The sequence below is a fragment of the Alexandromys fortis genome, unplaced genomic scaffold (genome assembly GCF_014885135.2).
Source record: "Alexandromys fortis isolate MF-2015 unplaced genomic scaffold, M_Fortis_MF-2015_v1.1 scaffold_19, whole genome shotgun sequence".
NCBI lineage: Eukaryota > Metazoa > Chordata > Mammalia > Rodentia > Cricetidae > Alexandromys > Alexandromys fortis.
The window spans coordinates 7,787,870-7,804,565 of record NW_026067890.1 but is presented as its reverse complement, the minus strand read 5'-3'; the positions used below and the strand labels follow the sequence as shown (position 1 = coordinate 7,804,565).

At 45.3% G+C, this 16,696-nt stretch overlaps 1 protein-coding gene across 1 annotated transcript in view; it reads left to right on the top strand.

The window, feature by feature from the left end:
- Synpo2 (synaptopodin 2) overlaps positions 1-10,109 on the top strand; it is a 138,371-nt gene extending 128,262 nt beyond the window's left edge. Inside the window, exon 5 of the mRNA XM_050149802.1 lies at positions 6,209-10,109. Within this exon, the coding sequence (XP_050005759.1) occupies positions 6,209-6,748 (540 nt within the window). The 3' untranslated portion in view covers positions 6,749-10,109. The remainder of the gene's footprint in view (positions 1-6,208) is intronic.
- The last annotated feature ends 6,587 nt before the right edge of the window (positions 10,110-16,696 follow it).

Genomic DNA, 16,696 nt, shown 5'->3' with positions numbered 1-16,696 from the left:
TCAGCTATAATTAAAGGTGAAGAGAGAAAAAAAAATAGTATTTAGTGTTCAGTCCTCCCGTGGGAATATATACCTCCAGCCGATTCATGAGTTCAGTGAAAATCTGGTAGTCTTTACTGTATTAAAAATATTGAGCTATTTTAAGATTGGTATGGAAAAAAAGAATGGGCACTTACTCTCATAAGTTAAGGAACGGAATGCTCTAAGTATACGATTGACTGCTCCACGTGAGTGATTGTCATCTGCCAAATGACGTGGCCCCATAAGTCAGTCTGAATGAAGATTTTACTTAGCCCATAGGTTGTGTGTGTGTGTGTGTGTGTTTCAAAGTGTTCCTGCATGAACCTTCTTGACAAACTGGAAAAATGTAGAAAATGAAAGACAATAAGAGTGGAACTGGTCAAATGTGTGTGTGTGTGAGTGTTAAAACCTGGAGTCTGTGTAAGATCGCTGTAAAGAAGCAGAAGTAAGATCACCTCTGTAAGCCCAGCACACACAAGGCTGAGGCAGAAGGCTCACTCAGAGGGCCAGCCTGGGCTACAGAGTGAGCCGCTGCTTGGAGGCAGCCAACAAGCCATTGAGGAGGAGGGAAAGGAGGGGGAGAGTGCCGTTCAAAGACTGTTCTGTGTCTTCAGGATCAAGCAGCAGGCAAAGCCATGGAGAGGGGGGTTTGGCTCAATATAAAGAAGAAGTGCTCAGGCCAATGGTCCATGGTGCCCTGGAAGCAAACAAGCCCTCTTCTTCAGGGCAGGGCCTGAACGAGTCATAAAGTCTCCCCTCTTAAGAACAAAGACAGTTCCTAGTCATTTTTCTTGAAATTAATTTGTAGAATAAAATTCTATTCCCTTTTTAGCTCTTATTTTAGAAAGCAAACTAGGATAGAGAGCTTCATGCTCGACTGGAGATGTGGAAATGTGTGAGTCCAGAAGGAGAGAACACCTGGTGTTTTAGTCCAGACATCCCAGATAGGAGCTGCTGCCCACTGGCGTGAGAGTTCACAACAGAATGCAGGGCTTTTACAAAGGCAATAACAGATTACTTCTACAGCGCTTGGGCTCCTCAGCCAGGTCCACATGGCTAAAGAGGCAAGAGCATGGGCAAGGACAATGGAGGGTAGAAGCTGAGGAACCCTGCATTTTTACTTCAAACCATGTGGGAGAAGAATGTTCAAGTGGCATCTGCGATGAGCTGACATGAGAGGCAATTTGAGGACAGCTGAGGGGTCACAGAGAGAGCTGTGACCTGACGTGCTCAGGAAATCTGGAGGAGGAGAGACAGGCTGGCAAACCGTGTTGGCAAAGAACCAGGACATTTGCTGCCTCGTGCCCACAAATGATATGTGTTTCATTGTGGACCAGGACAGGGCAGGGGCAAGGGAAAACCGAGTGACATATTCACCAAGCCTCCCAAGGAGGCAAGTGGTTTCTAATAGCTACAAGCTGAGGTAGACAGCTTCCTAAGTGAATGTAAAATGATTTACAAACTACCTTCTAGAATGGAGAGGAATTGCAATGCCTTAGCTATTGCTGAAATGAAGTACAAAGACCAAAAACAACATGGGGACAAAAGGTTTGTTTTGTCGTAGAGTTCTTGGGTTCCATTCCATCACTGAGCAAGCCAGGACAGGAACCTGGAGGCAGGAACTGAAAGAGACTGTGGAGGAACACTGCTCACTGACTTGCTCTATTTTGCGCTTGCTTAGCCTGCTTCCTTATATACACCCCAGGACCACCTGCCCAAAGATGGTACCACCCACAATGGGCTGAACCCTTCCACGTTAGTCATTGATCAAGAAAATGCCTGGTGGAGATATCTTCTCAGTTGAGGTCTGTCTGTGTCACACACACACACACACACACACACACACACGCACACGCACACGCACACGCACCAAGACAAGCAAGCATCAAGAACCACGGGCTATGTCCTCAGGGAGCAACCTTTCTATCTATCCTATGAAAGTACCTCTCTCTCACACTGTCTGTCCCCAAGAGCTAAAATCCAGAGGACAGTGTTACCGAAAACCTTCCTTTTCTCTCTGCTTTCCTTCATCCTTGTTCTTCATCCCATGGCGTCAGAGTTGGCAAGCTGGGAGAGGAAAAGAGAGAGGGCCTACCTTAGCTCTTCTCTCCAGCAGGTGACCCTTTAGACTCCGTGGGGGAAAGCGCAGGAGCCTTCACTTTTAGTTAAAATTAGAGCTTGGACAAAGGCGGAGCCTTCTAATTCAAAGTAAGCCTGGTTTGGGTAGCTTGAGCAGCTACGGAACTGCCCTTACCAGTAAACAGGATGTGGGGACCTGCTCAGTTTTGGCAGAGAAAAAACTTCTTTCCTTCTGTTAAACAAAACTTCAAGAGAAACAATTTGATGAGGTAACCACAAAAAGCCAACTTGAAATACTGTTAATAATAAATGAGAAATAATCTCTAATTTAAAAAAAAAAAGCTTTCATTCTGGTCAGGCAGAATGTCTCAGTGGGTTAAAACACTGGCCATGCAAGCCTGCCATGAGTCTAGGCCTACATCCCACAGTAGGAAAGAACCCACTCTCAAAAATTGTCCCTGCCGACCTCCGTACTCAGGAAGTGGTGTATCCTACCCTGACCACACACACACACACACACACACACACACACGTGATAATAAAATAAATGGCCTTCTTTTATTTCTCTGACAATAATAAAGCACACGATGGAGGCATAGTCCAGGGTGTGTGGGGGGGAGGGGGTGTCATGCTGGATTGCTGCCACACCAGATGCAAACTTCAAAACAGAAGAAACATTTCTGATATCCTCAGGTCCGTTAGTCGTTTCTGGGTCAAGGTGTGTCACATGGCTCCAGTCACCAGCTGAGGGGATAGCAGCAGGAGCCGGGTCAGAGATGGACAGAAGGGTGTAACACCAACGAACAAGACTCGACGATCTCATGTCAGGGATTCGGGGGAAAATGAGACTGGAAGCACTTAGTATGGGGGTACACACCCAAAACCCCGTACCTAAAGATGAGTGGTTTATACCGTAACTGAATCTCCCACCTAAGATAATCCAAAAGTTTGTCCCCTATGATTAGCAGTTAAAGGATGGTGAGGCGGACGTGGCCCACGTGCACAGACCGTGCTCAGTTTGTTCACTGAGATGAGTCTCCCCTCCTCACAATTGCCATGTGCATCCCACCTGGCGTTTCATTGGCTCTTCGCTGTGATTCTTAATGTCCCCCCCCCCGAAAGCCCTGACTTTCTCTGTCATCAGCACACCGCCAAGTTTTGCTTTCCTCTGTACATATTTGACTAATAATTAGTGTTTGCTTTCATTGATAAAAGCCTCATCTTTCATACTAGGATATCTCTGAAAATATTTTGAACTTTCCACTTCTGTTAAATTTTGATTCCCCTTAAGATTCTCAAGCTAAGCGAGTTGGGAGGAAAGGGAAGAAATGAATTTCTTTTAGTTGGTGTTTTAGCTAGCTCATCACTTCAGAGTCTATGTGTTGTGCGTGTGTGTGTGTGTGTGTGTGTGTGTGTGTGTGTGCGCGCGCGCGTGCATGTATGTGTGTATCTATATACTGAGTCTGCCCTGTATTTCTATAGTCTTAGGTTCCTTTAGCTGTCACTGTCTCCACAACTGTCCCCTGGCATGTGCTAAAAGAGATGCTCCTGACCAGATGAAACCTCTGCAGGTTTCATCGGAATCTAACAATTTTCCCCGGGACTCTGGAGACCAAAAGTGTTCATCCCTTCCTTAGCTACTGAGAAAAGAGGGGTCAGGCATATGCTGTGGGGGCAGCTACTTCTCTTTCACAGACAGTATTTTTTCAAAGTTTAGAAAACAAAACAGCCTTTTTTTTCCTGTCGAAGTAGGTAGTGTCTTTTCACTGTGTGGTTATTGGACATGCCACGGGAGGATGAAGGGTGCTGGATCATGTGCTCCAGGGTGTAGCCCTTTTTGTCTCTGTGTCTTTAGCTCATGGATCAGTGTTTGGAAGCATTAGATATGCCACAAAAGATGTTAAAAATGTTTATAAAACTAAGCATGAGTAATGTAGAATTGTGCAATTTTGCTGTCAAATTCTAAAATGTAGATGTAGGTCAAAGGTGAGGAGAGCACCAATCTCCCCAGAGGATTTGCTTTGGATTAAGATAAGGACATTAATAGAAACAAGTTTTCGCTGGGCTTCAAGCATGGCAGACAAATTTTAGTGACTAAAAAGAGAGACCCAACATCTGCTATGGTGACCCCCTCACTCACCATCCACAGAGATCCAGAACCAGTCATCTCCTGTGGTAGCCTGTGTGTTGGGGTAGGAGGCCATGCTGGAAAACAAACCAGCTGAGCCTGACACATTTTGCTCAAATCCAGTGTTGTTGCTATTCACTTAATCAGTTAAGAGAGAAATGTTTAGAAGCTGGGAAATTTGACTCCATCTTTAGGCATGGTCAACAAACCTCCTCTTCCTCCCTCTTCTATTTTCTCTCTTTCTCTCTCTCTCCCTCTCCCTCTACACCTCCCCCCTCTGTGTGCGTGTAGTTTCTTGAGACAAATCTCAGGTTGTTTTCCAGGCTTGCCTTTCACACACTATGAGGCTGAGGCTGACTTTGAACTCCTGATTTTCCGGCCACCAACTCCTAAGTGCAAGGACTGTAGGCAGTATCACCCTGCCTGGTTAAGAAGCAATGCTTTGATACTTTCAAAGTTGACTTGTTTTCCCTTGCATCCCCCCCCCCTTGCAGTTTGTCTATGTGGGCCCCATGTAAAGAGGAGTGCACCCATGAGAAAATACAGCAGATAGTCACTGGTCCGGGTTCCAGGGAGGCAGAAGGAAGGGTCAAGGGTCAAGTTTTCAGTAAGCCAGATTGCTGTGCTGTGGATTAGGCAAGCAGAGCATTTAGCAAGCACAGGGGAATGTTGTGGAGTCCAACTCTGAGAGGCTCTGGAATGTAATAAAAATAAAAAAACAGAGCCAAAATGCACATGAGCCAAGCAGCACTACTCCCTTAGAGACAGGGGCCATGCCTCACCCTCGAGAACCCAAGGAACAAGAGCTGGGTGGCTCAGGGCTACCATCCTAGCCTTGGGAGGCTGAGGCAAAAAGATTTCCCAGAGATCTGCCTGGACTACAGCTGGACTACAGAGTAAGACCATGTCGAGAGAGAGAGAGAGAGAGAGAGAGAGAGAGAGAGAGAGAGAGAATAAAGACCCATGTCGTATGGTCCTCATCACATAAATAGGTTCTGAGAGGAGCAGTGTCTCATTCCTTTACACCAGTAACCACTTCTAAGTATCTTTCAGTGAATTTACTGAACCGAAATGAGTCAAGCAATTAAAAGTAATAGGTTTTCTGCCCTCTCCCCCCATAACAGGCTTCTCTGCCATCACAGTAAACCAGATTAAGCCAAAACTGAAAGAGTATAATAGGTTTATTTGAACAAAGCAACTCCTGGGAGACTTCTCCAGTCCCAGAGACCAAGGCCTGAGAAGCTACACCCACAAACAAAAGCGAAGAGACCCTATAAGTTGTAGGCAAGGGGGAAATGAGGGCTCTACCACAAGCTGGGTTTGTGCCCAAGTATGGTCCAAAGCTGACTGCTTTAGGCAGACTGGGGCGACTGGCGTCTTCAGGGGAGGAAGATGCAGTAGCCACCATAAATGCTGACCTGGGCTTTTTGGCATCTTCTTTTTGTTCGGAGACTCTCTCAGCGGGCAGGGTTTGGGGACAGAGAGAGAGAGGAATGGGGCTTTCCAGACTGTGCAAGGGCGAGCTGGAGGTTCCAATGGAACAACAAGCTACATGGAAAAAGTAAAGATTATAGGAATTGATGGCCCATTTCTGGAGTTATTCCTGTTTTGTTATTTTGTGCCAGGAAACACAGGACTGGAATGAAGCAGGTGGGCTGTGAGGGTGTGGAAGGCAGAGAGAAGGGTAGGTCCCAGGGGTGTTAGGGTTTCTGCCGTGAGCTTACTCCTGGGATGAGACGTGGCAACAGTTTGAACAATGAGAGCCAAGAGGGAGACCAAGAACGAGGGCCAGATGAAGGGCGTGGGGACTCCAGCCGCAGACCGGAGCTGGATTAAACTAGATACGGCAACCCTTCCAGACCTCAGGACTGCAGGACTTCAGTCTGGGCAGAGCTTGGTGATGGTGCTGAGCGTGGCTTGCAATAACAGGTGCAGACAGATGCGAATGAGATACAGTATGTTTTTTGTTGTTGTTTTTAGGCGAGTGGACGCTCCCTTTCTCTTCCTGGAAAACCAGCCCCGCCCAACATATCTGCATCTCCGTGGCTGTACCAGCCGGCTCACCGTTACCCCAGCAGGCCGACCCTCGGGCTGGAGAAAGCTAACAAGAGACCAACACCTTGGGAAGCAGCGGCTAGGTCTCCTCTTGGTCTAGTGGATGACGCCTTCGGACCCAGAAGCATCCAGGAATCCATTGTGGCGAATGTAGTCTCCGCAGCTCGGAGGAAGGCATGCTCAGGGTCCCAAGAGGACTGGAAAGAGAGACTGTCCTTTGTCTCCCAAACTCAGAAGACCAACATGAGTTTCCCTGAAAGGCAAGAGTATAATGCTCCCTCCCCAGTCAGCAGCCTCATGTCCACCCACTCCGTATACAGTTCCCAGTTGCCATATGTGAGCCCTAGGCAGGAGTTCAGATACGACCCGAAAATAATGCCCATGGAGACCAGGTCTGAATACGGTCTTCCATTAGGTGGCTACAATTACAACCCACACCCACGGGGGTGGAGACACCAACCATGAGAGCCAGCGTGACGACTCTGTGGGTTTCATAGCTTATGTCCGTGATCCTTTGGCGGGTTCTTCACTTCTTAAGTAGACTTAAAGCCACTTTTAGCCCCTTGTGGCTCTCACGGGTCATTTATCTGAGTGCGTACGTGTGTAAGCACACAAGTGTGGAGCACTTCCTCGTCTGCTGATGCCTGAGGAACTGCTTGGAAGCAGGGAGTCCTGTGAGCAGGGTGTGACGGGGCACACCCACAATGAGGCAGGGCAGAACACCAGGAATTCAAGATAATCCTCAGGCCTGTAGATTGAAATCAGCCGAGGGTACCTGCCTCAAAAAAAAAAAAAAAAAAAAAAAACCCACAACTTTCTCACATTAATGTTCTAGCACTTACATATACTTCAAAATCTTAACTCCTTTTGCAAGGAGTCCCAAGTTTCACTCAATTACAGTGAATCCAACATCTTCCCTATGCCTCAGCCCAACAGGGGGTTATTAGAATATGGTGTATCAATTGCCAGTAGCAAAGAATATAAAATTTTTTCTTTTTATTAATTTTAAGTTAGCATCCAAAGGAAGGGGTTTCATTTTGTCGTGTTAATATGCATGTACCATTATACTTTGTTCTAATCCATCTGTCACCCCATTGCCTGCCCTTCCCCATGCCACAAGCCTTTCCTCTGGGCAGCTCCCATCCTTCCCATTAGGATAAATCCCTAAGGCGTGCCTGACAGGAAGTATGATAATTATACAGGAAAAAATCTCCTTGGTGTCATTCCAAATATTTCTCGAAAACCTTTTTTTAGGTGCAGTTCAGGTGTTTTAGAAGACCGAAACCGCAATGTTCTATTCACGACAGTGCTTTGCTATGTAGCTCTGATTGGCTTGGTGCTGCTTTTGTAGCCCAGGTTATCCTCAAACCCCTATCTTGTCTCAGCCTACCAAGTGCTGGTCTGTCGGGTGGGCAGCATTATGCCTGGCTGACTTAAGAATGTTCTTAGACGGGGATGTGTCAGGGTCAGGGAACTACGCAGCTCAAGTGGACTTGGGAGGAAACAGAGTAATATGTGGGAAGCACAGATCTAAGCATTGGGTTTATTCCTCATTTAAAGCCAGCCCGAGACAGGAAGGTTTCAGTTCACTTATTCTCACTCGTCAAATGAGAAGGCTGGATTGTCTAATTGCTTAGGTTCTTAACAATTCTGGTACGGTGAAAAATCTCTCGGTAGAATGGTCTCTGACGTATTGTTTATTCTTGCTCATTACATAAATATCAGATCACCTTTAGGAGTGGATGAGGTTATTAGTGCCATGACATGCGTCACCAAAGGTCCCAAAAGGAATTTCTAAGTGGCGGGTTTTGTGTTATGTGGAGTGAGGGTTGATGTAAAGATAAAAATATTAATGGATTTCAGGAAGTGGTGGATGAACGTGCCTGCCATTTTGCAACTGTTGTTCATGACCACCTACTTGGTCACAGAAAACACACTGGGGAAACCTACACAGGGCTGCTTCCAGGCTGTTCCAGGGAAGTTGGACCTGCTGACTCACTGCCCTGCCCACAAAGGGTTAAATATAAGGGGGTTCAGAGTGCTTCAGACCATCGAGTCTACCCAGGATACTTCTTAACTTAAAAATTCTTGAGTGTTTACTATCTTCCTGTCTCTTAAGAAAGGGATAATAGTGCCTGATTCTCCTCTTTAACTCTCCACCTTATCATTATGATGGGATCTTTCACGGATGAAAATAGGATGCGATCGGTCCCTCGCCTTAGAAGGTTTCAAAATTTTGAAGGACTCACAGGAAGTTCCACAGGTGGCAGGAGCGGCCAGGCACTAATTCGTTCAATTAGGCGATAAGAAAATAGGAGACTACTTTTCAAGATGTGATTGCTAGCCAGCTGTGGCGCCTCGTGCCCGCAACCCCAGACTCCGGAGATGAAGAGGAAGAACTGCCGAAAATTCCAGGCCAGGCTGGGCTGTAAGGGAGACCATGTCTCAAAAAAAACAACAAAACCAAAACCAAAACTCAACGGCAAAAGTTTCATTGTTTATTTATATAAAATTGACACAATGTTAATTCCCCTAAAGTATAAAACATAATTTTATTGGCACCTATGAGGTTTTTTTCGTAGAATCTTAAAAGAATAATGTCAGGCTAGTAGCTTCTTAAGAATCCTGCACATATGATCCTTACCGGGTTCAAACTGATCACAGCTTTTGAGTCATTCTGGGTTAGGCTGGTTTAAGAAATGGGGGACTCAACAGAACAGATGTGATTTATCGGGTCCACATTCTATCCTGCCATTTTCATTCGTAAGTGCTGGACTTTATTTCCACCGGTGGCTTCACTTCTCACATTTGCCAGAACTCACTGGACTCAAAGGATGCAGATGCTTTAGGTATTGTTATAAAATGCACTTGTCCTCTGCGTGTGCCACACCCAAACTAGCATTGATCCTGAGCTGTCTGAACTTAGTCTACACAAGTCAGGAAGGCTGCACATTTGTTCGTGAGGACCCAAGCGTCTTTATCAGTCAGTGTGCAGACACCTCCGTGAAACAAGAATGCCGCTGCAAATTCACACCGGGTGCACTGTGGGATTCTCCTTTAGTTGTCTAGAAAGTAATCCATTTCCATCACTGACATTCAGTCACCCTGAGATCCAGGCTCGTATGGTTGGGGATGTCAATAGCTACTGTTCTCACCAGAATGAAATGAGGGAGTCTCAGTTTCCCAATAATAGCGCTGTACAGAAGATCTGCGGCTTTGAAAGGGGTGCCGCCTTTTGTTACAAGACATGTTTCAATCACCGGCAGCTGCGTCGTGTTTTACTAAACCTGCTCGAAAGGCTGAGCATGCCAGTCATAGGGACATTAGTAGCATTTCCTCCCATCGAGTCCGAACATCGTACCAATGCGTGGCTGTGGGGCATTAGTTAGTAGATAATTGGAACTTGAACTTGGAGTGTGGTGATGGTACAGATCCAAGTCCCCTTGTTCTTTTATCTTTTGAGGATGTCTCATGTTTGGCAGCATCATGCACCTTGGAGAGCATATACTTATTAGGGCTTTAATCATAGATATGTATGTGTATTAGTGACTTAAAACTTTGGATTAATAAATACATTGATTAGGGACAGCCATAATAGAGAGGAATTGCAAGAATGTTTCTTAAGGAAAGGTAGATCTTCGCATTTGGTTTCTGTTTGAAGCAGAAGTAACTGCTACACGATTCACACCTTCCTGTCAAAGAGAAGTCTGTTCTCTGTCTAACGTAGATTGTCATTTCTGTTCTCTCTGTCCCCAGAGGCTGTGTGGTGAAAGACTGGCACTGAAAATCCAAGCGATATTAGTAATAAACGTAACTTGAAAATCGAGTCAGGAGTTGTTTCATTTCTTTCCATATAAAGATCATTTTGGAGTTATCGTTCATTGCAAAGGAGATTTTTTTTTCCCTGCCTAGTGCCTGATTTACAAATTTCACAAATTTTCCATAACAGCTTTCAGACGCATTGTAAGGATGTCATACTGCATGGCAACATTTTAATTGTTTTTTATTATTATTATTATTATTTTGTCACTGCATGACATTTACTAAAGCATGGCAGAGGCTTGGTTCAGTATCAGGCCACGGTGTGAGAGGCTCAGTGCTGGAGCCTTGCGCTGGAGAAAGAGATGGCATTGACCTCCAAGTGAGGCGTGGTAGAGAGGACTCACAGTGAAGGGACACTTGGGACAGGGAGGGTGGGGATAACTAAGGACACTTTGGGACATTCAAAAGTCTGGATACGTCAAACTAACAGGGTGCTTGCTGCTGACAGGCCAGGATGTTCAGAAGACTTCTGGGCGGTGTTGGGAGACAAGGGGCCCGATTAGGTTACACCAGCCTGGCCATGCTCTTTGCTGTTACTGGGTTTTCTGAGGAAGCATACGGATATGCTTAATTCACCATGCATACATATACTGACTGGACTTTCGCCAAGGAAAGGCTATCACTGTAACATTCAAAAACTTCTTTCCAGACTCACTTGAGAATATAGTCAGTTTCACACTTTAGGTAGTTGAGATCCAGCCAGGAGTGACAGCATGTGCCCACGATACCAGGACACTGGAGGCTGAAGCAAGAGGGTCACAAGTTCAAGTCCAGCCTGGCCTACATACAAGACCCTGCCTCATAATCCAAAGTACAGCACAGTAAAACAAAAACAAGTGTGGGATCCGTGAGGCTTACTGTTGTTCTTTTGACAGGACCTGGCTGCCAAGGCATAGAACGTGCAATTATGGTTTTAGCAGAGTTTATTTTATGAATGAACAGAATAGTGATACTTAAAAAAAATTCATTTGTCAGACAAAATAATGAGATCTCAGAAAAATTGAATAGATTTCCTTCCTGAACTATAATCTAAGAAGTTATGCTTTGTTGAATGATCCTGATTTCAAAGTATTTGAAATTATATATGCCACAAAATGCCATGATACCAAAATTATTTTTCCAAGATTAAGATAATAATACCTTGGCTGGGTTTTTAAAACTTGGATAATTAAAATTAAGTGGGAACCTACAGCTGAGCAGTGGCGTAGAAGAGGGGATGAAAGCACAAGAAAATCACGTCTGGTTCTTTTTTTCTATGCTGTGTTCTTACAGAGATACGACCGCAGAACTTTTGTAGGCAGCCACCGCTAGGTTTAAAGGGATGCCCTTATACCTTGGTATAATGTCATCTTCAGACATTAATGTCACTGTGTTGTAGATCATTTTCCAATCGTAAGGAGCGGTGTGGCGACCAGAGCTGGTGTTGCTCCAGACATAGCTTCTCTCCTCCCTTCCTGTTTTACAGACGAAGATGATGTCATGGCGAGAGAAGGCTGATCTTAAGTGGCAGTCTATCATTACTTCCATTCAATAATTCTCCCCAAACAGACACAAGACGGAGGTGAACACCACAATAGGAAATGTATTATGATATGTGCTTCCGAAAGAGCCAAACAAACAGTATCAGCCAACAGCATGGTAATTGGGTCTAAACAGAGCAACTCTGCAACTGGAAGGCTACCAGCCTGTGCCCCCCATGTGGACAGATTGTGCTCCAGAGACACACAGGTCTGTCAATAGTGTGGTGACAGACAGAAAGTCACAATGGTTTCATTATTATGATATTTTAAACAAATGGAAATAATTGGAAAGGGATTCACATACTCATCTGGGTTGTTCGAATTTTTATCACCTATGTCAACCGCATTCAGCTTTTAGATAAAAAGATGAAGATGTAAGAGCTGGAGACACAAGAACTGGAAGCTATGTATTCATAAAGTCATTAGACCAATAAAACAAAACAAAACAAAACCTGAAGCAGCAATTGGCTTGGCATAATCTGCCTGACTCATCAATTCACTCATCATCAGAAAGATGTGGAGAGTTTTCGTTCTTATTTATTTACTTATTTATTTAGTAAGTTGTTGGTTAGTTTCTGAGTTTGTATTTTGGTGACATGATCCGTTTTCTTTGTTCCAGACTAGCCTCAAACTCACTAGGTAGCCTGGTCAGGCTTTGAACTCATGGCAATCCTTCAGCCTAAGCCTCAGAGTGCTACGGGTGTGAGTCAGCGCCCCCACCTGGGCACGAGAGGTACTTCTAAGTGCTGGGTACACTACAAGATAATGATGGTGGAGGTGGTGGGGATCACAGTAACCATCCGCTGTCTGCAGTTACAGCGCACGAAACCCTGTATCAAACAATTTACTTCTACTCAGTTAATGCCTTTAAGTCGGGAGCGTGGTACTGTTATCTCCATTTTACAGATGAACGTGTCATACTGGTAGACTTTGGTGAACAGGGGGTTGAATTTGAACCTGGTCTATGTTCTAGTCCGCATGCACATGAGAGAAAGATGAAGGTGATACGGCCTCCCCATATGTAGAAATGAGACAGGTAAATTCACAACAACAGAAAAAATGTAAAGTACACATGGGGTTCCAGACTAATTTTAACATAAAGATGGAAAAATGAGCGCCAGCCTTGCCTTCTCTCTCCTTCCTTCCTGGTTGAGGTTAGAAGGGTTCAGCTGCTGCAGGCTCCAGCCACTCCAGGTGGGCTGCTCTCAGCTCCTTGCCCTCCCGTTGTCATAGACAGCATCCCATCTCCGACCTGAGCCAATATAAACCCTTCTTCCTTTGGTAGATTGTTTTCGTTGGACAGTTATAACACGAATAAGAAAAGTACATTTGGCCGTGATAGCTCAGTGGAGTATAGAAAGACTTCATTCTGCACGCTACTTCATGCATGTTCTTATTAGTCTACATGGAGTGGGTTATCACAGTGGCCTCAGTCCACATCTCTCCCTCCTGAGTCTTTATAGTTACAGTTCAGACTCAGGCCTGGCAATGCTGAATTACGTCAGCTCTTTACAGCCCTTTTCTTTTCATCTTCCCAGAGGTCCCTTGCCTTATCGACACCGGTCAATCTCCAGTTCCAGTTCTCACCACTCCTCCAGATGGTCCACCGTCCCAGTTCCCTTATTCCCCAGCAGCCTCTTTCCTAGGTCTGCCACATCTCCTTCAGTTCCTGCCTTGCCAACTGGTTCATCCTTTAAATCCAAACTGTTAGTGACCCTCACCCCTGCCCTTTTGTGTTATCGCAGTATTAGAGGCAAAGCCAACTTGTTGGGTCAATGAGCAGTAGTTTTTTCTTGTTTCTACTTAAGAAAAGAAAAAAGGATTGGAAAAGGTGAGGATAAAAGCAGGAGGACTAAGTAGGAAATTACTGTCAAAATCCATGAAACAATGCTAAAAATGGAATAATCAGAGACAGAGGCGCAGAAAGGCTTCGGTCACACTCAGAAGATTGATTGGCTGAGTCTTAGAAAGCATCAGAGGAGGGCTGGAGAGATGGCTCAGAGGTTGAGAGCACTGGCTGCTCTTCCAAAGGTTCTGAGTTCAATTTCCCAGCAACCACATGGTGGCTCACAACCATCTGTAATGAGATCTGGTGCCCTCTTCTAGTGTGCAGCCATACATGCAGGCAGAAATCTGTATACATAATAAATAAATCAAAAAAAAAAAAAAAAAGAAAGCATCAGAGAAGGAAGGTAAGAAGGAGGGAGGAGTTGGTTTTGAGATTTCTGTGGCTCAACCACTGAACAGATGGTATCTTTGTTTTCTTACCGGAATGAGCAACTCTACAGTGAAAGGTAAATTTTGAATGGAAGAATTGAAAGCCTTGCACTGGACACCTTTAGCTGATATTGAGTATGGATGTTTTTAAGCTTCGGGGGAAACTGTTGCTGACAGAAAAGAACCACCAGGGTGCAATCCTGAGAGCTAACGATGGCAATGGCGCCAGACTGTTTACATATCCATTTATTTAATCCTCTCAGCCACCAGACAAAGGAGTTGCTGATGTAACTTCCACTTTACAGATGAGGAAAAGAAGGTACAGGACAGGCTGGTCAACCGGCTTCCCAAGAGCTATACTTGTAACCGAAGACTTGGGACGCAGTGGTAAGCTTCAGAGCTCAATCTTTGCACCATAAAATCAGAGTGTTCATGCCAGAGAAGGGATTAAAACACTACTCATCTCAAATCATGCCGACAGGAAGCAGACATGACAGTCCACCATGCCAAGCCAGGACCTATTAAACACTGATTTTAATACATCTCTGCAATTCTATTGCTGAAATAAGGCTATTTTTTTTCTTTTTACCTTTTTCTTGCTACTTTTATTGGTGGTTGGTTGGTTAGTTTTTGAGTCAGGGTCTCACTATATGGTTGTATATGGTCTAGAACTTTCTAGGTAGGCCAGGGTGTTCTGACACTTTGGCAATCCTCCTGCCGCTGAACTGAGATGTAGATGCATGGCACCACACTTGGATTAGTTGACACTTCTTATAGCAAGTACAATTACAGAGCTACAGTGTGTTCTGAGCGCTAAGAGCAAACGCTTCAACACGGTCTTTTGCCTGCGCATACAGTACTGAGCAGGGAGTTCTCCCAAAAGAAGGAACTAGAACACTACATGCCTGAACACATCCGACTGTAGATTCTCGCTTACTACAGGAGTCACTTCAGAGGTTGTTAGTTGCCATAGTGAATTGAGCACTCCTAGGACCTCGACACCCTCCGACATTGGACCCTACAAGCAGTGACAGAGACAAAAATACAAAGCCATAAAGTAACTTACTTAGGCTGTGACTGTTGAAAACACACACCACAGTGAGGTCCAGATGTTTCGGGAGTTGGGGGGGAGAGACATTTGCTGACTATAGGGCACACAGCAGTGACCACTGGAAGTTAGGGTAGGTAGCCTGTCTTATTTCATTGCACACTGATGTGAGGTTAGGGTAAATGGGGGTGATAATTTGCTGAGTATCGTATCGTACACACTGCCTTGACATCCCAGATGTTAGAACAGGTATGTATGTGGCAGGGGGTGTATCTACACATATCTACACATATCACAGGGGCATAGGACATACCACAATGATGTCCAGCTGTTGGGAAGGTGGCGCCGTATCTGTTCTTTGTATTATGTTAGGGAAGGTGGGGTGACTTCAGCTGTGGACAGGGATTCATTCTTGTGACAGCTTCAGTCCCCAGCCTCCAGCCTTGGACCCACTCACTACTTCAGAGACCCCCTCGCTCCTCCCCAGGTCTACAATAGCTGTAACACACTCCAGGGCTGTTGGCTTGCTCCAAGTCTTGATCAGCATTGCTGCTACTGGGAGTTCAAACTGGTTTCTTCTAGGTCACATGGGGCAATCTGTTTTAAGTTTTCACTCACTTTAAGGTTGTTAATTGTGGATTGATGACAAGTACCTCCTGTTTGTGTTCTTCTTCACTGTCTGCCTACTTTATTTCTGGAGAAGTGTAGGAGAAGAGCCCTGCTGGGGACAACAGCAGACCATCTCCTCTGGCCCTTATGGAAGAAGTTATGTTTCAGTGAAGGGAGCTAGAGCTTAACCTGGAAGCTACCCAACATTCAATGCCAGAGCAGAGGAGAAACTTAAAGAGCACTTTGAAAATGGCACAGAAGTGTCCATTCATTGCCTTTGTGTGTGTGTGTGTGTGTGTGTGTGTGCGCGCGCGCATGAGTACACATATGTGACACTCTGAGATATAAGTCTCATTCTGTAGTCTGGCTTTGAACTCATGCTGATCCTCCTGCCTCAGACTTCCAGAGCACTGGGACTACAGGCATGAGCCACGATGCCCAGATACCTCAGCCCTGCCTACGTCCTCTACATCAAACTGCTTAAACTCCGTAAACACCTTTCATGGATACAGATCCGGAGCCTTGCAGCTTTGGGGACTATCAGCTTGAAAAAAGCTTTTCAACACCATCTCCCAAACCTTGTCTCACCTTCCCTGCCTCAATTTACAGACCGGCTTCTCTAGGAAGCATTTCCCTGCCCCCTCATCTTCTGCTTCAGATAGCACTGACCCTTGCCCCTGTTTCTGGCCCCTGGTGCTTCCAATATGAAATATTTCCATATCACTTCTGTTACGGTTGTCTGGTCAGCGCAGCCCAGTGCCAGCCTATCAGATCCCTTTTTCTTCAGTCCTGTTCTTTGGACCTTCTGGGTCCTAAGGCGAATATTTACCAAGGAACCACAAGTCCAGCCCTTGCCTGTCGCACTCTCGAATAGATAAGACGAGTATTCAGAATTTGCCAGATGTAGGTGTTACAGCCAAATGTTGGAAAAGCAGAAAGAATAACTCTTGTCCTCTATATTTCTGAAGCGTCACAGAGTAGAATGTTTCGATCCCAAAGTCACAAGCCCTCCCATGCCCTTTATGTCACTGGTACTACAGTGGGTCTTCCCCGCAGCTAACAGCAGAACTAGTTTGGAAACTTCCCCTTCTAAAGTCCTGTGCTCGTTGGATATTTTGAAATGGAAAATTACACCTTTTCTAGAACATCTTTTCTTAAGCGCAGCTCCTAAAGTTAGATCCATTTCAGGTCCAACAA